The 24,602-nt window shown below is 46.0% G+C and overlaps 1 protein-coding gene across 3 annotated transcripts in view; it reads left to right on the top strand.

Annotated features, from left to right (window-relative positions):
• Window positions 1-24,602, top strand: part of RFX4 (regulatory factor X4) — a 164,622-nt gene that overhangs the window by 137,534 nt on the left and 2,486 nt on the right. For 2 of the 3 annotated variants that reach the window (XM_043562415.1, XM_043562417.1), the window contains 4 exons: window positions 1,504-1,623; window positions 1,965-2,126; window positions 14,869-15,031; window positions 16,973-17,111. In XM_043562415.1, the coding sequence (XP_043418350.1) occupies window positions 1,504-1,623; window positions 1,965-2,126; window positions 14,869-15,031; window positions 16,973-17,111 (584 nt within the window). The remainder of the gene's footprint in view (window positions 1-1,503; window positions 1,624-1,964; window positions 2,127-14,868; window positions 15,032-16,972; window positions 17,112-24,602) is intronic. The other variant, XM_043562416.1, reaches the window with a different exon arrangement.

Genomic DNA, 24,602 nt, shown 5'->3' on the forward strand with positions numbered 1-24,602 from the left:
CCAGATCAAACTGAGGCAAATCCCTACATACTCCTAATGGAGACACTCCTTTCCTGCTCAATAAGGGAGGACAGTACCACCTACCCCACTGTTTGTAGTAAGGAGGAGACCTGTGTTAATTGCTTAGCAGAGTTTTGGCACACAGTAAGCATTCAGCAGATAATGACAATGATGACGAGGATAATAATAGTGGTGGTGGTGCTGATGGAATCACAGTATAAGTAATACCAGAGAGTCTCAGAGGTCCTCTAAAAAAGCAGACTGGAGGGAAATGGGAAGAGGAGGTCAGCTTGTAGGATAGGTGGGTGAGAAGTTTTGGACATTTCATGGGAAGTAGAATATCCACATGGAGATGTTCCCTTGGGAGTTGGAAACGTGAGACCAGAGATGAAGGTTTGGCCCCTCTGACCCTGGCATTCCTGAGGCTTGATTACAGCAGACATTAACTGAGCCCCTTCCATATGTGGATCATTCCACTGTCCATGGTGGCAGCATGACATGCCAGAAAAGATGGTTTTGAAATAATGTATTATAGTAAGAATGAAAGTACCTATCTTACAGGGTGGTAAGAGATTAAGTTAGAGAATATAAGACTTTGAACACAGAGACTGGCACATTGGAAAAATGTCTTAAGATGATCACATCCCTTTTTATGAAACAGTCTACTCTAAATTAAGAATGAAGAGTCTTATTTGAGAATACCATATTTCCAATCTAATACCTTTTCTAACATTTATTCATTTTTGAGAGAGAGAGAGACAGGGCGTGAGCGGGGGAGGGGCAGAGAGAGAGGGAGACAGAATCCGAAGCAGGCTCCAGGCTCTGAGCTGTCAGCACAGGGCCCGATGCGGGGCTCGAACTCAACGGACCGCGAGATCGTGACCTGAGCCAGAGTCAGACGCTCAACTGACTGAGCCACCCAGGCGCCCCAATCTAATACCTTTTCTGAGAACCGTGTGTTAAACAAAGGTCTCAGAAACATTTAAGGAAATAATTCAGTTGTTATTTCAATCTTCAGTTCTGCTTCTGGAATCCTGTCAGGTAACATTGGTATAGTGAACTAGAAGGCAAAATCTCTGCCATGGATATCCTTAAAGTCCAATCAGGGAAATAGGACATACTTGTAGAAGAGATAAAAATGAAAGACACCATGTCAACACACACTGAACACAGTAAGTGGTGCTCAAATGAGGACGAGGCCAGTGGGTATGTGAGGGCTCAGAAACATTTGGACAGATGGCTCAGTGGGCACCATTTTTGATGAGCTAGTTTGAGCAAGGAAAAAGACGCACTTGCTACAAAGCGTTAGTGCCATTTACCTTATGTCGAGCACTAGGCTAGGCTGAGGACACAGCAAAGAAGAGCAACTTTTGACCATGTGGAGATGATAATGGAGTAGGGAGTGAGAGTCTTGAACAGAGCATTAGACGGGCTGTTAACCAGGTGGAGGGGCGTACGTGTGCTGCCATGACTTACCTTTCTGTTTGGATCTTCTCCCACCAGGGTCTTTTCACTTAATTCACTTGATGTTTGACGACTACGTGCTCTACCTATTAGAATCCCTGCACTGTCAGGAGCGGGCCAATGAGCTCATGCGAGCCATGAAGGGAGAAGGAAGCACTGGTGAGCCAGCTTTTCACTGGGAATTGCCCTACTTGGCAGTTTGATTTGCATCCTTGCTTCTATGCTCTGTGTTTCTTTAGCTCTTTATTCCGAAGAATTTAGTTGTAGTGGGCAGGCCAAGTGGTGTGAAAGCAGTGATGTCCTTTTCTTCTTTGGAGTGGGCATGGCTGTGTATGGGAACTGCTTGCATGCCTTGATGGTGATTCGAAACCATCAAAGGGCTTTAAGCAGAGGGGTGACATGACACACAGATCAGAAAGAATATTTCAATTTTTAAAGTCCTTTGAAGACAACTTGCCTTGACCTTTGGCTCTGAGAATCTACCCTTTCTCTACCCATAGCAGAAGTCCGAGAAGAAATTATCTTGACAGAGGCTGCCCCGCCAACCCCTTCACCAGTGCCATCGTTTTCGCCAGCCAAATCCGCCACGTCCGTCGAAGTGCCACCTCCGTCCTCCCCCGTCAGCAATCCATCCCCTGAGTACACCGGCCTCAGCACTACAGGTAATGAAAGGCCCCTAAAGGCTTTGAGTGGGGAGTTGGCTTACAGCAAGAGCTTTCTGGAAAAGCATTCTAACCCAATCAATGCCAAGACCGTAGTGTTTGCCTGGATTTACAGATGCCTTGCAGTTATTCATTACTCACATGTATATACTCCACATGCTTCTGTTTTCAAGTTGGCCAATTAAGTACATGATAAAATCTCCACCTTCCCCCCAACTAAGACACTGAAATGATTAAACTGATATAAGACATAAATTGATACACAGCCATTCTTTCTTGAAAATGAGAAAAGGAACTCTCTGTGAACCAGAGATTGAGAGGCATCTCTGGAAAGTGGGGCATCTGGGAAGCCATTTGCTAACACATGGCGATCATATCGAGGTGGGGGTGATAAGCAAGGTAAGACTAATGCTGTGGGGTCTCCAAGCAAGGGGAGACTCCCTCTGGTTGGAGGCACCAAGAAGACCTGGCAAAGGAATGGGCCTGAGCTGGAACTTCATTTTAACTGAGCAAGGTGGAGCAGAAGGGACTTCTGGGAAGAGGACAGTATGAACAGATGCATAGGGGTAGGGACATGTGGGGCCTTCTCAGGCCATGTGAAACTTGGGCTAAAATTAAAATGTAGGAGGTCCATGAAGGGTCTTATGAGGCTAGACACCACAAATTGCAGTCACATCCTGGCGGATCTTGAATGTCAAGATATGGTTTAGAAATGAAAAAGAAGAGGTAATACAAGGATAATAATAGCTAGTTGCCGATGTCCATTATCACTTCACGTAATTATCTCACAATAACGCCTCAAGGTTGTGAAGGAAAAGTAAAGGGTGAGAAAGCATCAATTCCTTGTTCTGGGCACCACAGTCACTCAGCCATTCAACAAATGTCCTTACTCATAAGACTTGTGAAAATGGTGAAGTGTATACAGAATATTCAGTAAGCGTTAGCTAATCTGTGATGACAGTGTGTGAGTATGTGTGTGCGCGCGCACACCTCTAGAGCAACTCACATGGTTGCTGTGGGCATGAGATGACGTAAGAAAGGCCAAGTGCTTTGCTCATAGTGAGGTGCTATCAGATAGAAGGGGTCCCATTGATTAAGATGAGGGCTACCGCTGAATGCTATAGGGGATCAGAGGGAGAAGCAATCTCCTTCCTTCCCACCTGAACTCTGGCAGGCAGGAGAGAAGCCTGCAGGAGAGAGGGGAGACTCAAAGGCAGCCTTAAAAGATGAGGAAGAATGCATAGGAGAGGAACCAAAGGCAGAAACAACCTTTTCCTATATGGGCCTTGGTGGGGTTGGGCCAGCTGAACAGACGGGTGTTTGTGGAGCAGAGGGCTCATGAGACAGTGATCATTAATTCATTACCTTTTTTCCAAACCTGCTTAAACTATTCTCCCAATTACCCAACTCCAAATGTGGGAGTCGACTTCATCTTTCCTCTCCCTTGGCTCCTGTATTAGTTAGAATAGGCTAAGCTACTGTTAACAATAGATCCAAAATGTATGGAGTTGACACAAGAGAAATCTATTCTGTGCTCGCAGACAGTCCTGGCAGGGTGCTTAGGTCTGAGAGGAGGCTCTCTTCAATGCAACCGTTTGGAAACACTTGCTCTTTCCATATTAGGTTGCACCATACTCCAGGGCAGTGGTTCTCAAAGTGTGGTCCATGGACCAGCGGTATCAGCACCCCCTGGGAACCTGTTAGGAATGCTCATCATCAGGTCCCATCACAGACCTACTGAATCAGAAACTCTAGCGGCAAGGCCCAGAGATTTGCTCAACAAGCCTCCCATTGATTCTGATGCACACTAGCTTCAGGCCCACTGCCCTGGGCTTTGCCAAGTCTGCAACCAGCTGACAGAAGTAGAAGGTGGGTATAGAGAGGAAAGCCCAGTCCCTCAAAGGCCCTGGCCTGAAGTAGCACATGTCACTTCCAGTTCCATTTCACCAGTGAGGGCTTAGTCCATGGCCTCATGGTGAGGCCATGCACAGAGAGGCTGGGAGATGTAGGGTAGCACGTCCCCAGATAGGGAAGGGGGTGAATAGATTTGGGGAGACAGCCTTCTCTACCATGCCTCCCAAGCCAGTCGTTCTAATCCAAATCTTGATGGGCCCATTCCTTCCCATGGCACCACTGCTATCTGTTCAGGCCTTCCCCACGTCTCGGACATCCAGCGACTCTCAAACTGCTTACCCACCTCCAATCTGGTCTGTCCACTTTCTTGCTGCCCACTAGGCTTATTCCCCAAGACCGAGGGCACTCTCATTCTCCAGATCATATCTCACACTGCCCCACCTCTGGGGTCTCCTCCTCCTACCTCCACCTGATGAAATCCTACTCATCTTCACTGCCCTCACCCTCTAGGTTAGAATCTTCCTCCAGGGGCGCCTGAGTGGGTGGCTCAGGCAGTTGAGCACCTGACTCTTGATTTTAGCTCAGGTCATGATCCCAGGGTTGTGGGATCAAGCCCTGTGTCCAGCTCCACAGTGAGCGTGTGGAGCCTGCTTCAGATTCTCTCTCCCTCTGCCCCTCTCCCGCGTGCGCTCTCTTTTTCAAAAAAAAAAAAAAAAAAAGTCTTCCTCCAGACGCTCACAGCATGGTCCTACTTATATCCTAGTTCTACTTAGAATAATTTTCAGAATAGACTGGGGACTGAAACTGGATATTTTTGAAGACCAAATAAACAGGGTGAGATTACCCTATTTAGGATGTTGTCTTTTATCCATTCATTCACTCACATGTCCATCCATTTATCTATCCATTTATCCAATAAATATTTCTCGAGTGACTTCTGTGTACCAAACACTTCAGGTTCCCATCCCCTGGCAGTTTATGATTTAGAGGTTAGGGTTCTGATGGGCAAGCTGGCAGTCACAAACAATGTGATGAGTGCAAAGTTGGGCTAAGTTGGGAGAAGAGGGTAGAGGAGCACAAAAGGAGGTCATGGTTGGTATCTGCAGGGTCTGGGAAGGCTGAATAATGCGAGAGAAGGTAGTCTGGCAGAGGAAGTAAGCGGTACAAAGGCCTGGAGGCAGGAGACAGCATGTCATTTTCAGAGAACATAAAGTACGTATGCTAAGAATCTTCGGTTAATTCCTTCCCTCAAGTTTCCTTTCTCTCCAGAACTAGCACTACTCAGAGAGGAAATGAGCAGGTACTTAAGAGCCTATAAGGCCTTTCCTCTTCTGTACTTTGCCAGGGGCAGAAACTTACCGACAGGACAGACGCAGTGGTCCTTTGTCAGGGACTGTTAAGGAGACTGGATTCTTCAGAGTATGTATGTATGTATGTATGTATGTATGTATGTATGTATTTATATGAAATGTATTGACAAATTGGTTTCCATACAACACCCAGTGCTCATCCCAAAAGGTGCCCTCCTCAATACCCATCACCCACCCTCTCCTCCCTCCCACCCCCCATCAACCCTCAGTTTGTTCTCAGTTTTTAACAGTCTCTTATGCTTTGGCTCTCTCCCATTCTAACCTCTTTTTTTTTTTTTTCTTCCCCTCCCCCATGGGTTCCTGATAAGTTTCTCAGGATCCACATAAGAGTGAAACCATATGGTATCTGTCTTTCTCTGTATGGCTTATTTCACTTAGCATCACACTCTCCAGTTCCATCCACGTTGCTACAAAAGGCCATATTTCATTTTTTCTCATTGCCACGTAATATTCCATTGTGTATATAAACCACAATTTCTTTATCTATTCATCAGTTGATGGACATTTAGGCTTAGCAGTCCTAAAATTCATATGGAACCACAAAAGGCCCCGAATAGCCAAAGGAATTTTGAAGAAGAAGACCAAAGCAGGAGGCATCACAATCCCAGACTTTAGCCTCTACTACAAAGCTGTCATCATCAAGACAGCATGGTATTGGCACAAAAACAGACACACAGACCAATGGAATAGAATAGAAACCCCAGAACTAGACCCACAAACGTATGGCCAACTCATCTTTGACAAAGCAGGAAAGAACATCCAATGGAAAAAAGACAGCCTCTTTAACAAATGGTGCTGGGAGAACTGGACAGCAACATGCAGAAGGTTGAAACTAGACCATCTTCAGAGTATTTAAAAGTAGGGTTGTCAGTAACTGGCCCTAGACGGAGCTTTGATTTCACTTTGGGTACGCAGCTGGAAAAAGGCCTCCTCTTTTGTGGAAATTTAGATTTTGGCATCACATTTGTTTACATGGATGCACCTGAATCATGTTTTGTGTCCACTTTGAGGGGGAAGAACACACCCCCCTCCCTTGTCCCTCCCCTTTTCTCTCTCTACTGGGTATTGTAGTTCCTGCTTAGGAGGCTTGAGAAGAAGAGCCACAGAGAAAAGAACAGCCTTAGTCCCTGAAAATGAAAAGGGAAGAGAACTTAAGCACTGTCCACAGCTCTCCAGCTGCTCAGCTGCTCAGGGGTCCATCCAAGGCCGGAAAATGGGGCAGCAACCCCCAGTCTCCTGCCTCAGGAAGAAACCAGGGCAGTAAGAACAGGCCAGTAAGAACAGCCGGTCATCTGAACAGTCCTGCCCGCCCTCACCCCCCACCCCTTACCCTTCTGGGAAGCACCCACGTGAGCCAGTTAGTGATAACATCCTTACTTCTAAAATAAACAGGGAAATTATGCAAATGAAGCAGTTCTGCATTGTGAAGCAGAAAGGGTTCAAGGGGGAGCTTTCCTGCAGTGCAGCAGCATATCCAGCGAGGAGACTCTAAGGGAATAAGGGGATAGGGAAGGTGTGAAGGCAAGATTTCTAGGATCTCTTCATAATTCTCATCCAGCTAGTGAGTCTGCCTGGCTTTTTTCACAGCACTTTGGAGGCCCCAAGGTGTGGCAGGTGTGATAGTCAAAGCCACAGGAATACCATAAATGTGTTCAGAGATTTCTGCGCAATGTGTTCACGAGTCATAAAAGTAGCTTCTTAGAAATACAAATGTAAAACAGGTTCTTTTCAGATGATCGTAACCTTTGAAGATTTTGGCACATTCCTGCTTTGTTCTCAGATATCTCCAGGGGGCATTAAAAATGTCATCCTAGATAAAACTATGTGTAATATTTTTCTCAAGTACCACTTTTGAAATATTCCCTTGTGAAATTAGACTGGATCTTGGCATGCATGTGGGTCATAGTCTTGAAGGAGACATAAACATAATTTCCTAACAACATGTATGGTTTTATAGACATTGCATTATAAAGCACATTTAGCCATGATATACATCTAGGTATTAAGAAATATAGGAGGTTTCTTAAATTTGAGGATTTGTGCAAATATTTCATTGACCAATACTGTAAATTCGAAAACAATTATTGTGTATCTTATAAAATGCATTTGTCATGTTTCTTTTTTTTTAAGTTAACATATGGTCTTTATGCCCAGTTAATTTTTATTTTCATTTTTATTTATTTACTTATTTTTAACTTTTATTCATTTTTGAGAGACAGAGATAGAGCGCAAATGGGGGTGGGGCAGAAAGAGAGGGAGACACAGAATCTGAAGCCGGCTCCAGGCTCCGAACTGTCAGCACAGAGCCCCGTATGCGGGGCTCGAACTCAGGGAACTGTGAGATCGTGACCTGAGCCAAAGTTGGAAGCTTAACTGACTGAGCCACCCAGGTGTCCCATTTTATTTCCATCTTTAAATTACTGGTTGATTTATATACCATTACTTTCCAAAAAGTATCTGAAGTGGTTAACAATTTTTTTTTTAAAAAGCAATTTTTAAAAAGGAAATCAGGAAGCAAGAAATAAAGAAGAAGTGGGGAATATTAAACAAAACAAAACAACTCCTGGCTAAAACAGTTCATTAACACGTTAAATGAAATTTTATGTGACTTGGTTAATTTTGTTGGGTCTCTAGCATACTCTGAATATCATTGCTCAGATGATGTACATATCATCCAGTTTGATTTAGAGTCAAGGCCAATCAGGTGTCTGCAGCCCTTCCACATTATCAGTGTCTCACTTTTGATGGACACTTCCCCATTTTTCAGCTATGAAAAAGAGAACAGTATTATGTCTGCTTGGTGAGCACAAAGAGAAAATTAATTCATTGCACATAATCTTTTGGCATCCTTTGGTACAAGGACTAGTGGATACAAAGTGGTATATTATAGATAGTGAGTTATGACTCACTAGGGAAACAGCCACTCTGCTCATCTACCTTGTTCTGTGTCCATACTTACATGTGTTTCTAAGTATGTTTTCTTAGGACTGTTTTCATTAATTGTTTTTAAAAGCCGGGGTGGGGGGGGGGTAGTGGAAGAAAGTGAAAGGAAAGGAATATCAGGCACCTAACACTGTGATACGTGGCTGATTTTGACGGGGCATGTTCAAGTCTACGGCAAGGCCATGAAACGAGACTAGCAAAGGATTCCATTTCAACAGATTTCCACAAGGTAAAATCTAGCCCATTTATCCATTTTCTTCCCTAACTTTGTGAGCTTGCCCCCTCACTCCTGGCCCAGCAAAGTTCAGAAACTTTAATTTCCATTAAGGTAAAGTGCCTCTTTTCCTCTTTAGGAGCGTGGCAGGTGGTGCCAAACTGACGGGCCCACTTACCATGACATTGGGCTGCAATTCTTTACTGTCATTTAATGCAAACTGTAAAGCTCCCGCTCTGTCCTGGTGAGGCCTCGGAAGGGCTCTAAGACCTGGTTTATGATGTCATTTGAAGTATTCCCTCCTTTAGCAATGACAATAAAAGTTAACTATTAAACTCATGTTTTCACCTTCCCACCATGGGTTCCCTGCAACACAAAACCAGCAAATTAAATCATTGAGATGCTAGGATGCCTAAAGAAATAAAGGCAAATTCCTTATAAATGGCCCTAACTGTAGAACATCTGGCCTGCCCAGCTGCATTTTCTCTACATCACTTGAGGATGTAACAAAGATAACTGGCCCCTACTCTTTCCAAATAACAAAAGCTCAGTTATTCTGAGGGCAGCTAAAATGAGTGGGACAGGGTGGACACAGCAGCCCTGCCCCAGAGCCCACGGTGACTCATTTACAGAACCTCCTCCTCCATCCCTGCTGCTTCCTTTTCTGTAAAGGAGTGGAATTAGGAAATATAAGCTGGGATTGAAAATAGATTGCTTAATCTCTTCTTGACCTCGCATCATCAAGGTCACGGCTTGGTGTTGGGGGCCTTTGGATTTGCTCATTCAATCTTTGGTCCACTCCATGTATTCCGTGTCTAATCTGGGCCATGTCCTGGGGGTACAGAAGTGAAAAGAACAGGCATTGTCACTGCCCCTGTGATATCTATATTCTGGTGGGTAGGAGAGTCGATACAGAAGTAAACAACCAGCTAAATAAACCATTTCAAGTGGTCATAAAGAGAATAATAGTGTACTGCGAAATGGTCAGAGAAGGCCCACCTGAGGAGGTGACATTTATCCAAGACCTGGAGTATGAGAAAGAGTCAGCGCATAAAGTTTGGGGAGAGGAAAAGAACATTTCAGGTAGTGGGGAACAGCACGGGCACATGCCTGAGGCAGAGAAGAGCCTAGCGTAGAGAGGATAGACTAACGGACACACATAAGGGGAGAGTGGAAGTGGGGGCAGTTGCAGAGGTAGGTGGCAGCCAGATCTTGAATCCCCATCTGTCTCTGGGAACGGATCCATTTGCTGCTCCTGGTCATGGAGCTACTGATAAAGTGTAACGCAAACAGATGAGGTTTTCAACTCCAGCAAGTATTCTCCTTAAGCACTACTGCCTTAGGGATGGATGGTAGCCAATGGGGGATAGAGCCGTGGATAGCCAAAGGTTCAAGTAGACTTTTCTGTGATGATGGCAACTTTGTTTTTTTTTAATCTGAGCTATTCAGAATAGTAGACACTAACCACATGGGGCTACTGAGCACTTGCAGTGTAGCTAGTGCAATGAAGGAACTGAATTCTTAATTGTATTTTGTTTTAATTCTTTTAATGTTTATTTATTTTTGAGAGAGAGAGAGAGAGAGAGAGAGAGAGCGAGAGCGAGCAGGGGAGGGGCTGAGAGAGAGGGAGACACAGAATCTGAAGTAGGTTCCAGGCTCTGAGCTGTCAGCACAGAGCCCGATGCAGGGGTTCAAACCCACAAACCACGAGATCATGCTCTGAGACGAAGAGCTTAATCAACTGAACCACCCAGGGGCCCCTTGTTTTAATTAATTTAAATTTAAATAGCCATCTACGTCTAGTGGCTACTGTATAGGCAGTTCCAGAATCCAGACATACTTAAAGGAGCTTATTTCTCAGGAAGGTACTACCAAAAGGCTTAGGTTAGATCAAACCCTGAACATCTGTGATGGTTCATAGAATCCTAGTGGAGAAAAGGATCAAGTGGTTTAGTTCAAGATCTGAAGGAAGGGTATGGCCAGGTAGACTGGAAAGTAGCCTGAATTTTCACAAGTCTGTACTAGAACCTTACAACTTCTGATCTTTAATGGCCCTTAACATGGAGCATGCGTGACCGGAAGCAGTGGGTGGTTTATAGACCCTTGCTGCTCAAAGTGTGGTCCACAGACCAACAGCATTATCATCGTTTAGAAATTTGTTATAAATGCAGAATTGCTGGCTCAGCTCCCAGCCTACTGAATCAGAATCTGCATTTTAACAAGATCTCCTATGATTCAAATACACGTTCAAGTGTGAGAGGCGACTGTTGTTTTTGGAAAGGCTCTGGAGTTGGGCACATCTGGGTTCAAATCCCAACTCTGCCACTCACCTGAGCAAGACTTAGGCCTCAGTTTTCTCACCTGAAAGAAAGAGGTAATACCTCCCATCTCAAGAGGTTATTGTGAAGATTCAGTGAGTCGGTGTATAAAAAGAAAATAGCCTGAGGTCTGGTTTATGTTGGATGGTTTATCATTCATTCTTTCATTTATTCAACAAGTCATTACTGACTGCCTGTTATGTTTCAAGCACCCTTCCTGTCCTGAGTTGAAAACCCCCTCCAAGAAAACAACAACAACAAAAACTCAGGAATGAAAAACTTTTTGTTGGGGATGGAAAGGAAAGAAAATCTTCTTCTCCTGCAGTTTTAAGACTAGAACACAGACAACACTTACCTTTATAGGATAAGGTGTTTGGGGATCTTTATCGTATTCTTAGAGATCAGGGGGCTTTCTCCACTATTCTCAGACTTTGAAATAAGAGTGGGCATACAGGTCATGGAGAAAAAGAGAAAGGGGAATCAGGCAACTAGGGAAGGTTATTGTTTTACCAATAAATAAAAAGCATTAGCGTTGTCTTAAAAATTAAGCAAAACTGTGAACTGCACACATTTCCTTTTATTAGTTTCCTTAAAAAAGCAGCAGCAGCAGCAGCAGCAATTCTCACTGGAGGTCCCACTGATAGCAAAGGGAATGCAAGGGGTGTTCTTTTCTGGTCCCCAGGCAAAAAGGGTTTCTCACCCAAGCCAGTAGGTGTTAATCTGCTTAAGCCTGCCTGAGTGGGTCTGTTAGATTGCTGGCACACGGCCATTTAGGGGTTTTGTTTCCCAGACCACGGGAGCCCATTTTTCCAAGAGTTCCACTAGCTTTTTGTTTGATAACGTCTATTTCTAGCAGCATTTACTCCTCCAACAACAAATTCAATGAAACAAAAATTTACTGAACACCTACTTTTTGGCAGAGCCTCTGTTGGGGATACAGAGATGAATAAGGAACAGTTGCTGTGCTCCAGGAGCTCATACAAAAGTAACTTCTACTCCATTCTCTCAGGTGATGGCTATTATCACTCTGTCTTCCTACTGCTTGGGGAAAAAGAGAAAATCATTTGGCTTCCTGAGCTGCCTCCTTTAAATACCCACTGACCTTGCGGTGCTCTCCTGAGGTCCCAGGGGCTTGAAGGGTTAATTACTTGCTTGCTGTGGCTGGTTCATTGTTCTCCCATACTTCCCACCTCCCTCCGATTCCATCTCCAATTATCAAGCTTGTTTAATATATTTTAATAATGTTTTTCTTTTCATGGAGACAATACACATTCGTTATAGAAAAATACAGATAAGCAAAGTGAAGAAAGCCCTCCTCAACCCCACCACCAGAGATAACCTGTTTTAATAGAAAGGCTCCTTTAAAAAATTATAACAGTAATATAACTTCATATGAAGTGCAAAATATAGAGGAGTGCAGTCATGCATAATCCAATCATCTGGGGCATGATCATTTTGGAATTTTTTCTTTCCAGTCTCCTTGCAGTTACCATAAATGATGCCTAACAGCCTGCTGAAGTCATTATCTTTTTGTATATGATGTACATGTGCAAACCAGGAAAAGGGGTACTTTTAGCCATACTGATGAATAAGAACACCTATGATTTTATGGAAAAACACACTTAGAAGTTTGCTGTAATTAGCTGAATTTCTGTTGCTATTCAAGCCTTTCATCCCTGGTGACAGAATCTGACCCAAGAAACTTGTGTTTCTTCCCTGGCATCTGAAATGGGACATATAGAAATGTTTGCTCTAAGAAAGTCTCATATAAGAATACCTGGATTCACGGTGAGGAGTGCATGAATACCGTTAAGAGCCTCCCACGCCCCAGACTCATCTCACTTAACCCTCAAAACACTTCTGCAAGATACGTATTCTCATGCTTGCTTTGCAGTTGATGAGAGAAAGCCTCCTAAAGCATAAGAGGCTCAGCAGGACTCGGAGCCAGAGTGAAGAAGCAGTATGGTAGAGAGAATAAAAGCATGGGGCAGACTGGAGTTCAGAGCCCCACCGGCCCCACCCACTGGGACCTCGTGCAAGTTAACATTTGAAATTTCTCTGAACTGGACTTGAGTGAGATGCCACTAGCCTGGAGTGTTGACATAAGGAAGGGTCCTGAGAATCAAGGTTGGAGCCCACTGTATGGGTGTTGCTGAGGACACCATTAGGGAGTTCACAGTTGCCTTTTATGGGGGCATCTGAAAGAAATTCTTGTTTGATCATAATTCTAAGCACAGTTTACTCCTGAGCAGTTTGTCTACTATCTTATGGCTCCTGACCTGTCAGGTTTCCCTTGTGGCATTGTTTCCTGGAAAGTCTCTGCACCAAGTCTAAGGCCCGCCTCTAGGAAGGGTATGCATGTTTAGCCTTGTTCCTTGTTGCACTTTTTGCTGCAATTTTAATTTCTTCCTTGACTCCCCCGTTCACATTATCTTCTTGAATCTTCTATATTCTTACGCACTCCCTTAAGTTCTTTCAGATTTAACCTTCAGTTTCCTCATCTGTGAAGTAGGCACGATCTTTATCTCAAGGTTATCGGTAAAGCACTAAGCACAGTGCCTGGGCTTTATTAAATGCTCAATAAGTCGTGTCCCTTTTTCATGTTCTTGGAATGAACCTTTGTCACTTCGTTAAAAAAAAAGGGCATTACTTGCATTCCAAAGGATTCTCCCAATTTACGAAAGAGTTCAATACAGAGTTCTTTTAATAATAAACAGCTGTGTTCAAAGTAGGATTGCATTTTCACACACCTTTCAGAGCATCGCTCACTGAATTTCTGCCATGTAATTGGCATAGTGTGGTCCACCAACTCTTTCTTCCACCTGCTCCATGCCAGTGCAGCTACTCATGTGCCATCTGCAAAGTCCTTGGGATGGAAGGGACTGCAGTTTTTAACAAGAACCGCTCTTCTATCTTCCCCCAGGAATGCTGAGGTAGAAAAGATCTGCTGCAGAAAACACAGAAACGGAGCACCATGTTTTACTTCACTTAAGAATGGTTTCCCTTAACCAATTCTTCAGTTTTCCTGCGTCTGCAACGGGGTGTTGAATGGTCTTCCCTCCACCTCCTAAAATAGGCTTAATTATTTCCACTATATCAACATTCTCAAATTTATCAGAAATCAATGAGTATATCACTTAGTGATTTCTTAAATTACCATCTTTATATTCTAACCATCTCATAAAATTCTTAAGCACCTTGAGGGTTTTGCATTTTGTCAGTTTCTCTTCCCAATCCCCAGCATTTTCAAGGTATCCAATTAAAAAGTAAATTAATGGAATTAGCAATATGTATGGAATAGGTCACCGCTCGGGTCACTGTCTAGTAATCTTCAAAAAGACCTGGGTAGGCAGAGCCCAGTAATCTACTTAGGGCTGCTTAGAGTGGTTTGTTGGCTCCCCAGCACCTGTTTAGTTGAGCGTTGAGAAGTTACTCAGCTGTGCCTCCCTGAGCTTTTGTCCTCTCTCCTTCCCTCCCTCTTTCTCTTTCTACCTTTCCTTTCCCTTTTCTTTAAAGTTTTTATTGAAAAATTTTTGGTCACCAGGCTCTGCACTAGTAAGCACTGGGAATCCAATAGTGGACAAAGCAGACAAGGCACCTACCCTCATAGGGCTTCTAGTCTGGAGGAGGGAGGATGGCATTAAATCAATCACTTTCATTAATGGGTGTAAGATTACAAATTGTGGTAGGCACCATGAAGGACTATAGTGCAGTAGGGGATCTGACTTAGTCTGGGATTAAGACACAGGGGGTACTAAGGGAAGAATGAGGTTTCAGACAGCAGTAACAGCATGTGCAAAGGCCCCGGGGTGCTGGGAATCGTGGTTCTCTGGAAAAAAATGAAAGAAAGATCTTGTGTCTGGATCAGAGAACAAAAACAGAGGTGGGGGATGCTTCTTGTGAGGTCAGCAAGGACTGAGACACACGCTTTGTAAAGATTTTGACATTCAGCTTAAAGAGCGTGGGAGGCCACTAAAGTGTTCTAAGAATGGGGCATGGAAGAACTGTGTTAGTGATTTATGCATCTTACTTGGTCTCTGCAGGAGCAATGCAGTCATACACATGGTCTCTGACCTATACGGTGACAACGGCAGCAGGGTCCCCAGCTGAAAACTCCCAGCAGCTGCCCTGCATGAGGAGTACTCATGTGCCTTCTTCCTCCGTCACACACCGGATACCAGTTTATCCGCACAGAGAGGAGCACGGGTAGGTGACCTTCCTGGAATGCATGCCACCATACTTTTACATTTGGTTTTAAACGGCAGGGTTCACTTGCAGCTGTTTTCTCAAAGGGCAGGAAGAATGGTGCCCGTTGCAAAGATGGCAGTGCGCTCGGCACTGTAGGGTACTGCGGAGAACCGTCTCTTGCGGTCCCCACAAGGCCAGAGAGGTGGGCACTAGGGAGCCCATTTCACAAATGAGGAAACTGAGACTTGTTCAAGTTCTGTTGCATAGGGTCACACAGCTGGTAAATGCAGGGCCCAGGCTGAGCATCTGTCTGACTCGAGAGCCTGTGTTCTTCCTTCTTTTCTGCTTTAGAGCCTCAGCAGAGAACTCCCTTCCAGCAGTTCCCCCGGGTGGGAAAGTTTCACGGTGGGGTCCAGGTCTCCTAGGACTGGATTAGAGGAGGACTTCCCCACCTGAGGGCTGAAGGTCCCTGGAGGGTAGCACTTATTAACAGGGTTCAGGAATCCCTGTGGGTTCCAACGGTGCTTTGTGCCACAAAGAAAGAAATCCTTTGTTTTGCCCATTTTCTCTCAAATCCATGTGGTGGTGTTGCTGTGAAGAATAAACTGCAAATCCATTTAAAAGTGTTACCTGGGGGCGCCTGGGTGGCTCAGTCGGTTGGGCGTCTGACTTCAGCTCAGGTCATGATCTCGCGGTCCGTGAGTTCGAGCCCCACGTCGGGCTCTGGGCTGACAGCTCAGAGCCTGGAGCCTGTTTCGGATTCTGTGTCTTTCTCTCTCTCTGACCCTCCCCACTCATGCTCTGTCTCTCTCTGTCTCAAAAATAAATAAACGTTAAAAAAAAAAAATTAAAAGTGTTACCTGAATCATAGTAGCTTCTTGCCATCATGCATTGTCTTCATTAAAAGACACTAATCTCATAACATCTAACGTGCAGCAATCTGAAAACTACTTATGACGTTAAAAAAAGGGCCCTTATGCTGAAGAAGGTAAGACTCTGCCATGTGGGTGCTGACCAGCAGACCACAGGAAGAGGCCCTCTCAGGTTTCCTCCACACAGTGGCCCAGCATCACGCAGCCAGGTGACAACCCCGAGGCTGGACACGGGCCTGGCTGTTGGCCTGGGTTCAGGTGCCCTTGACCAGTGAATAGGGCAGCTGTTATTTTCTCAGAGTTTACTTCTCTTAGAGTATTTTCCCACACATTTAGAATAGACTTTGAAAACTGTTTCAGGAAGCTTTCTGATTCTGGAGCAATGGCAGAATAGACACCCACACGATCATTGTCAGCATTTTTGCTGTAAAGATGTTATTGAGAACAGTGATAAGAATATCCCATGTTTTACAGGAATTTCTATTGTATAGATTGTCTTCACATACATGAACCCCCAGAATAACGAGGGGAAGCGTTTTTACAAATGTGAGAAACAAGGCTGTGGGTAGCCTATGTTCCTACAGCTGGAAAGTGATGGAGCCAGGATCAGCACGGGAGTCTTTGAGAGCTGGCTGACCGTGCCACGGTGTTTCCCCGCTGGAGAGAGCTCCTCATAACACACAACATCCTTCCCCCTCACAGGCAAGCAAAGGCCTGAACAATACAAAGCATAAATCCCAAAGTAATGTCTTCTTTCTTTCCTGGTTGACTTCGGGCTTTTCCACAGAGCAGGAGTAGAGGTTTCCATCACTAATTATGTTTTGCTCAGAGCTGGCTTTTCATTCCCTAAGCGCTCTCTGGGTGGTAAGGGAGGTATGCTGGGAGGGAGAGAAGGAAAATCAACTTGGGAGTTTAAACGCACCACAGCAGGGTTGGAGATGGTAAGAACCAAAAGGAGGAGTAAAATGGAAAATGAGAAAGAAGAACTAAAAGAGAAAGAAAAGATGTGGTTGATTTTTAAAGGTGTCAAAGTGACTTGTTGTCCCTTCCGTGACTCACAATATTCAATGTGCTTACTGCGGTTTAGGTACACGGGGAGCTATAACTATGGGAGCTATGGCAACCAGCATCCTCCCCCAATGCAGAGCCAGTACCCGGCCCTCCCCCACGACACAGCCATCTCTGGACCGCTGCACTACTCCCCTTACCACAGGAGCTCTGCACAGGTGAGTGGGCGGCCTGCTTCTTTGTCCAGGCCTTGGTATGCTTGGTGGCCAGTCTAGTCAACTTAACATAGTTAATTAGTACCTTCTGGATACTGTGTGCAGCCTGGGTGTCACCAAGGAGAGGATGGTCTTCTCCTAAGGGGCACCCCCATCCTTCAGCAACTGCCCACAGTGGGTGCTCAGCCAGCAGTCATCTCCACTCTCTCTCACGCACGTGGGTGCACACCAGTGGTCTTTGGTTCCACCCTCACTTTGGCCTCTCTAATCCCAGAATCCGGTCAGCCGCGATGTCTGCTGCCCTTTCTCAGGCAGCCCCCTCACATGGGATCTTTTGTCTCCCATCCTCCCGGTGCTGGCCCTCATCGAGTCCTGTCAGGACTATTACCTCAGTGTCATTGTAACTAGTCCCCGGGTCTCACGTCTGTTCCTTTCCAGTCTAGTCCACATGTACAACCTCACCAGAAGAATCCTCCTAAAATGGGCCCTTTATCAGATTGTTCTCAGGCCACACATTTCCTTTGGCTCTTCCCTTGTCTAACAAACCATATCAACTCCCTGCAGCCTGTGGTGAATGGAAATTGTGGTTGTACCTATAATGTCAGCGTTGGGTCCTCTACTTGTCTCGGGCACTTCCTGTTGCTCTGGCCTCAAAGGCAGCCGGTCACCAGTTCTATTCAATTCTACATCCTCAAGGTCTCTGAATGCCCCCACTGTCCTTGCCTTAGCTCAGGTCTCACCTAGACTGTGGCAAAATTCTTCCCATCGGTTTCTGTATCACTAAACTTGCACCATTTCTGGTCCATCCTCTATGCTGTAGCTGGAGGGGTCTTTTGGAAAAAAAACTTGACTGGCCATTAACACTCTCCTTCTTTTCATGTCATCGCATTCAGAGTCAAGTTCAATTCCTTGGCATGCCTCCTATGACTTGTAACCATCTGGCTTCTGCCTGCCTCTGTGGCCTACCAACCACCCCACCACCATTTGCTCCAGCCTTGCCAACCCATGTGCAATTCGCAGATATTGTTCTCTCAGGCTGGGACTTTCTTCTCCAACCTTCTGCTTGTTGTTCAGGACACCAACCCTTCCTTCTTCCAGCACCTTATGACATACCACTGCTCTAGACTCGCACAGCGCCTCTGTTGGTAACCCTCCTCACACCCCAGGCTCTGTGCTGAGCACTTCACACATCATCATGGTAATCCTTGCAGAAAGGAAGTGAGTGTCACCTGCCTGAGGATTTGAACCCAGGCAGTGTGACCCCTGTGTGTCCAAGCTCTTGCACATGGCTCTCTGCCACGTCTCCTGTGTCGGCATTCACTAAGGGTGTCTTGAACAGATGAGGAGACAGGAAGTGAGGCAACACAAAGGAGTGCAGAGGACATTCACTCCATCCCGCTGGTGGGGTGGGAGCCTGGGAGGTAAGCCGAGAGTTCTGCTTGAGGAGGGCACTCAGGATAAACTGGAAAGGTGCCCAATGGAGGCAGGGAGCTCTGCTGCAAAGCACTTGCAGACGTCTAGAATAGAGATAGCAGGACTTGAGAGAGGGTGGAGGCCACGATTGCATCAGCTGTCAGCACACGGATGGGCCTCTCAGGGCAGGCACTGAGGAGAGTGTATCCACAATACGTGGCACTCGGGGCAAACAAGCGTCTGTTTTGATTTCCATCTGCAGTACCAAGGGGAGCCCCGGTATAATCCCCAAACAAGCCGAGAAGTTGATTCCACTAAACCATCACCTGGGGCATTCATTATAGGTCTCCAACTGCGTCACACAGAGAAGCCAGATCCTTAGGTACTGCTTCCCTCGGGAGCAGAGTCTGTGCTCCTCACTGTGATCTGCAAAATGACTCAGAGCTGCTGCCAGAGCCTGGGTCACACTTAACAGCAGTGTAAGCAGATCATGCATGCATTCATTCGTACGTTCACTCATTCATTCATTTACTCTTGAATGATGCTTGGGTGCTGACTGTGTGGCAAGCACACTCTAGCCTCTGATAATAGCGGAAAAGGGGACAGAAGTAGGCCTGCTCTTGGAGAACTTATGTTCCAGTAGGAGACCGTCATCTAAGCAGCAGTGGCGAGATCAAGCTGAAGTTCCAAGCCACAGGCATTGTGTTCCCTCTTTCTTCCCTCCCTTGTCCATCCTCATGAAATTTCTGGGGTGATATTTTTATTTTTATTTGTTTTAATGTTTATCTATTTTGAAAGGGAAAGTATGTGAGCAGGGGAGGGACAGAGAAAGGGGGGGAGAGAGAGAGCGAGAGTGAGAGAGAGAGAGAAAGAGAGAGAGAGAGAATGAATCCCAAACAGGCTCTGTGCTGTCAGTGCAGAGCCCAATGTGGGGCTCGATCTCATGAATCATGAGATCATGACCTGAGCCAAAATCAAGAGTCAGACGTTTAACTGACAGAGCTACCCAGGTGTCCCTGAGGTGCTATTTTTAAAGACATTGCCATGAAAAGAAACCAGGGTCTCCTAAAGGCCCTTGTGATCCCTGGTGATCAAAGATAGGTCTTGCAGCCTCCGCTCTGGAAGCCACAACAGTCCCCGAATGGAGCACTATCATTTGATAGCAATTCTTAATCGAAGGGCCAAGGACTAATTGAAAGTCCATGGAAGAAGAGGTGACAGGGTCAATCAGCCTTTTCAGCGTCCCTTCCCCCCCCCACACACACACAGTGGCCTTTCAACAAGGTCTTTTGACAACTGCTGACCCCACCATGCATTCACACTCTATGCTTAAAGGGTTGTGCCTTGGCCTCCATTTATACAGCAGGGTGAGAAGTTATTTACATCACCTCTCTACCCAGGTTGATGGGGGTGGGGGATAGTGCTGCTGGAGAAGGTAGGGTGTCTAAAGACAAAGAATCCTTTGCTTTGTTTTTCACTAACATTTATGCATCAAGCTCTGTTTTAGGCACTTTCAAATACACGGACTCAATTCTCATAGCAACCTCAGGAAGAAGGCATTTTTCCTCCAGTTTTTAAAAAGGAGGAAACAGTCTCATAACGTAATTTGCCCCAGCCTATGTATCCAGTAAGTAGCAAAGCAGACTCCCATGCAAATTCTCCAGCTTTGAACCCCAAGCCCGGGGCAATGAACACTCCACCCAGTATGGTTTGGAGGGTAGGACGCAAATTCAAGAAGTTACTCTAACTGTTCTCAGTCAGTTTCAAGCTACCCAAAAGAAGAATCACATACCCTAGACTCACTTTCTCCCCTCTTGTGGTACTTTGGTTTAATGTTGAACAGAGAGGGGAAAAATCCACTGCAGGGCTAATTAGTTTCTTTAGCTTTCCAGAGCAGAGTTCAGGCTGTTCCAGTCCTGAGTAGTGAATATCACACTTCATTGTGTCAGACTCACTGGGGAAAAAGATGAGTCTGAATTGAAGGAAAACCACAGTTACAGAATATTGGTTAAGGAATCCCAAGCGGTCATCAGCACAAGAGTAACTGAAACTAACTTCTGCGAATAAATACCTGTCTTAAAGACGGATACAACACATCTGTGAAGTGCAGTGATTCCATGCGCCCCAGCATTTATAAGCTCAAAATAATCTGAAGTCCTTTGGTTGTTGAAACAGAGGATGTGTGTGCTCTTATTTATACTATTTATTTGCACAGCACATGCTTTCCTCTTGGGTAACAACAAAGGTAAACCTCCAGTCCTGCTTGAATTCTAGTAATTTCTGCATTAGTGAGTCCAGGTGAAGGAGGTGTAAGGCTTGAATTATTTCAGAAAAACACCCTTCTTGCAACTACGCTACACTTGCTCATATCAAACTAAGTGAACAAGGAAGGGATGGTCTCAGCTGCCCCTTCCCAGGTGCCCCTTCTTATGCTCGACCAAAAAGAGAAAACAAGCCAGACCAAATACACGGCTACAAAATATTTCTGGGCCTCATTCAACATGCGTTTGTGCAACTTCTACCCTGTCAGCAGCCGTGAATGTGAATTGGGTCCCTGAGCTCAAAAGCCATTTCGTCAACGATGGCTAGAAACCCATGTACAGGAGACTAGAAAGCTTTTCTTTGTTCCTCATCTGTATGGCCAAGGCCCGACCTTGCCAGCCGGTCATGTAACTCTCACCGAATCTCTGGTGGCCCAGCACAGCCCAGGGCCAGTTTGCTTAGGGTGTTCCACTTTGGGATAGCATCTTGAGCCAAAGGGGACAAAAATCAATCAACCGTAGTGGTATAAGATCTGTGACTACAGAGCCAAGCTTCCTGGGTTCAAATCCCCGCTTTGCCTCTAATTAGCTCTGTGCTTCAATTTCCTTATCTAAAAAATGGGGAGAATTATAGTACATATTTCTTAGGGTTGTGAGGGTTAAGTAAGTTGATAAAGGTTAGGACAGGGCCTGGCTCATAGTCAACACTATTTGTGTTTATTACTATTATTATCATCTTTCATAACACCACAGTTGTTATGTTTTGCATGGTATCTATGTCTCTTGCTATACTAGCTAGTAGGTACTCAGTTAAATACTTGTTAATGAAATGAATGAATGAATGGATCCTTGCTCTGGTACTAAGCTGCTGTGTGCCCTCAAGCAGATCATTTCCCCCTCTCTTGACTTCAGTTTTCTCATCTGTGAAATGAGAGGTAGGACGAGCTGGTCGGCCGCTAAGGCTCTTCCTGCTATTAATGGACCATGATCCTATGAGGCAAAGAAGAATATTAGTAATAGCTAACACATTTTGAAAACTTACTATATGTGGGAATTCTAAGAGTTTCATGTGCATTAACTCAGTCCAACCCCTAAAAGCTCAATGGATGTGAACTGTCCGGCGAATATTTGGGGGGAGCTATATCCTCTTATAGAAGAGGCTAAGAGGAAGCCTGCCTGGGGGCAGGCCCACTGGCAGAACTTTGGTGCGGTGTGAGAGCGGCCTTTCATAGGAAAACAGTTTGCGCTCCTGACTGGGCCACCTTTCACCCCTTGCTCAAGTAGCAGTCCGTTTGGTGAGGGTCAGGGATAAAGGGCTTATTCTTCCCCTCTCCAAGTGCAGGAGAGTCAGCCTTGGTGTGGGGAGTTGTTTCTCAAAATAGAACTTCCTCATGATTCTAGAGAGGCCCAGAGTCCATCACAGCTGAGATGGCCATCTGACAGAACCTTTGACTACTCATGCGCACGCGCACACACACAGACACACACAGACACATACACACGTGTGCCCACAAGTACCCCCTCACACACCTCTTTGAAGGGTGGGAACTGGGGACTTATCTCCAGTTTAACATCAGTAGCAACAGCATGTGATTTAACCCAGAAAATGGTAACTTCCTGTTATGGGCCCTCAACAAAAAGCGCCTTTATTCTGCGCAGAGCTCCCTGGACCCCAGAGTTTGTGCCCAGCATGCTTAAGCACCCTGCATGAAACCGGATGTAAAGTGTGAAAGGTGAGGCTGGTGCCACAGGCCAGCCTCAGCCGCTCCCACCATGCTAAATAGAAGCTTCATTGGTGGCGTTAATCACTAGGCTGAGGCAGCGGGCATTTCAGCCTCTCGTCTTTCAATGGTCTCTTCACCACAGGGAAAACGAGTCACTGACTCATTTGCAATTAGCTGACCTAACGGGACAGATTTTTCCATGCTGGATTCTGTGGTAACAGGATTTTATTGTCCCATTAGGGATATTTTGAGCCAGTCTCATTTCCAGGCAATTACTCTTTTGAGTCTGTGACACAACCCCTGGGCACAGCTGCATCTAGGGTCCTCGATTAGGCACAAAAGCCACACTCTCTGGGGTTCTATGAGAAAGAGGCTCCAAGTCCCTGCTGTGACATTTTACCTACACTGGCCAAGGCAAGTGAGGCTCTGTCCACACCAGCGAGATGAGGCCTGGTCAGGGCCTGTAAGACCCTGTGCTGTGTAGGGGAGGAGGGAGCTTAAAGAAAGAGAAACAAAGACATTAAAGTATAATAGGGTGTCTTCCTCTCTTGTGTGATTCCGCCGTGGCAGGTTATGCCCAGTTTGCACCAGAGCGATGTGGGGGAAAATGCTACCCCAGCACTGGGTTTTATGCCAGCCCTCGTGCTAGCCTGCAGTGACTGTGGGCAGTGAGGATGCTTCACCTCACGAGTCCTGGTTTTCTCATGTAGATTCACAAGGTTGAATTATATGATCGCTAAGCTTCTGTCTAGGGGTGACACCCTGGTGTTCAGTCACCAGAGAGTGACTGGCATGCCAGGCATCATTCCAGATATCGGGGAATATGGTAGTGAACATGACAAAGCCATGCCAGGAGCTTATGAATAGAAGCCAGTGGAAACGGACAGCTAACAAGCAGGATGGTGAGCTCCTGACCGGAGAGGCAGAGGGTGAAGCATTTAGCTTCTTGAGACAGGATGTCCAGAAAAGTCTCTGAGGAGGTGACATTTGAGCGGAGACCTGAAGAAGGATGAAAAGGCAGGCGTGCAAGGAGCGTGGGGGTAGGGGTGGGAAACAAGTATTCTAGGCAGAGGGAACAGGTAGGACAAATTCTCTGAGAGGGGAACCATCTTGGCCCGCCATAGGATGGGAGAGGAGGCCTCTGTGCCAGGGAGAGCACCATGAGGTGAGGGGACGTGTGCAGGGCTTACTTGAGAGTATATCAGGAGGGGGAGCAATCTTTTGGAAAAACATTAGGGACTGTCTTATAATAACATTTCTCAATGTTAGCTGTTTGATACCTGGGATCTTGTTTTCTTGGACAGGGCCAAATCCTACGATGGTCTCAGGCCTGAGGGTTCACCATGGCTGCCATACGAACAGCATTCTGTAGATTCCCATAATGGGCACATGGATGCACTTAAGCATCTTTGATCGGATTTGAGGATATGAAAGCCTTGGTATGCTGTCCACAGTCTCCTTGGCAACCACCCTGGGTACCTTCTCCCTTGAGTTCCCAGACACCACCTGCACGCTTCTCTCCCTCCTTCCTACCTGTTCTTTTCACTGTGAAGTGGCTGCCGTTTCTGTGTAAGGCATGCCGTCCCGTGTAAGAGAGAGTCCTAGCTACTAGAAGTTGGAGCCCTCTTTCTTGACCTATGAATACCTGTTTCTCTTTGCCTGCTTTGGGCCTAACAGCCTTCCCCTGCTTCCTTCGGGCGCCTAGTCAAAGGCAGAATGGTTCCCTTTGGCCCCCTCGACTATGGGGAACAGCCATTGTTGTCATCACCCCTTCTCTCAGCTGTCTAGGCTTCAGCCTGTCTGTCTCCCTCACAGGAGGCAGCCTCCCACCTAATCCCTCGGGGCTCCACTCTCCAACTGTCAGGGAAGACAGATGGGGAGCAGAAGAATTCATACATTCACACACACTCTCTCCCCTACTCGCTGCCCTTGCCATCCTTGTTGACTGGCTCCTGTCCTGGTTGGGGTGGCCCTAACGTAGCCCAGCGAGGAAATCTTTGTGTCGACTGGCCTGGCCGGCAAACCGGGAGCTCTCAAAGAGAGCCCAGAGCTCCTCCCCTTCCTCCCCTGTGATTGCACTAAAAGGGGCTTATTTG

This window comes from Prionailurus bengalensis, chromosome B4 (genome assembly GCF_016509475.1).
Source record: "Prionailurus bengalensis isolate Pbe53 chromosome B4, Fcat_Pben_1.1_paternal_pri, whole genome shotgun sequence".
NCBI lineage: Eukaryota > Metazoa > Chordata > Mammalia > Carnivora > Felidae > Prionailurus > Prionailurus bengalensis.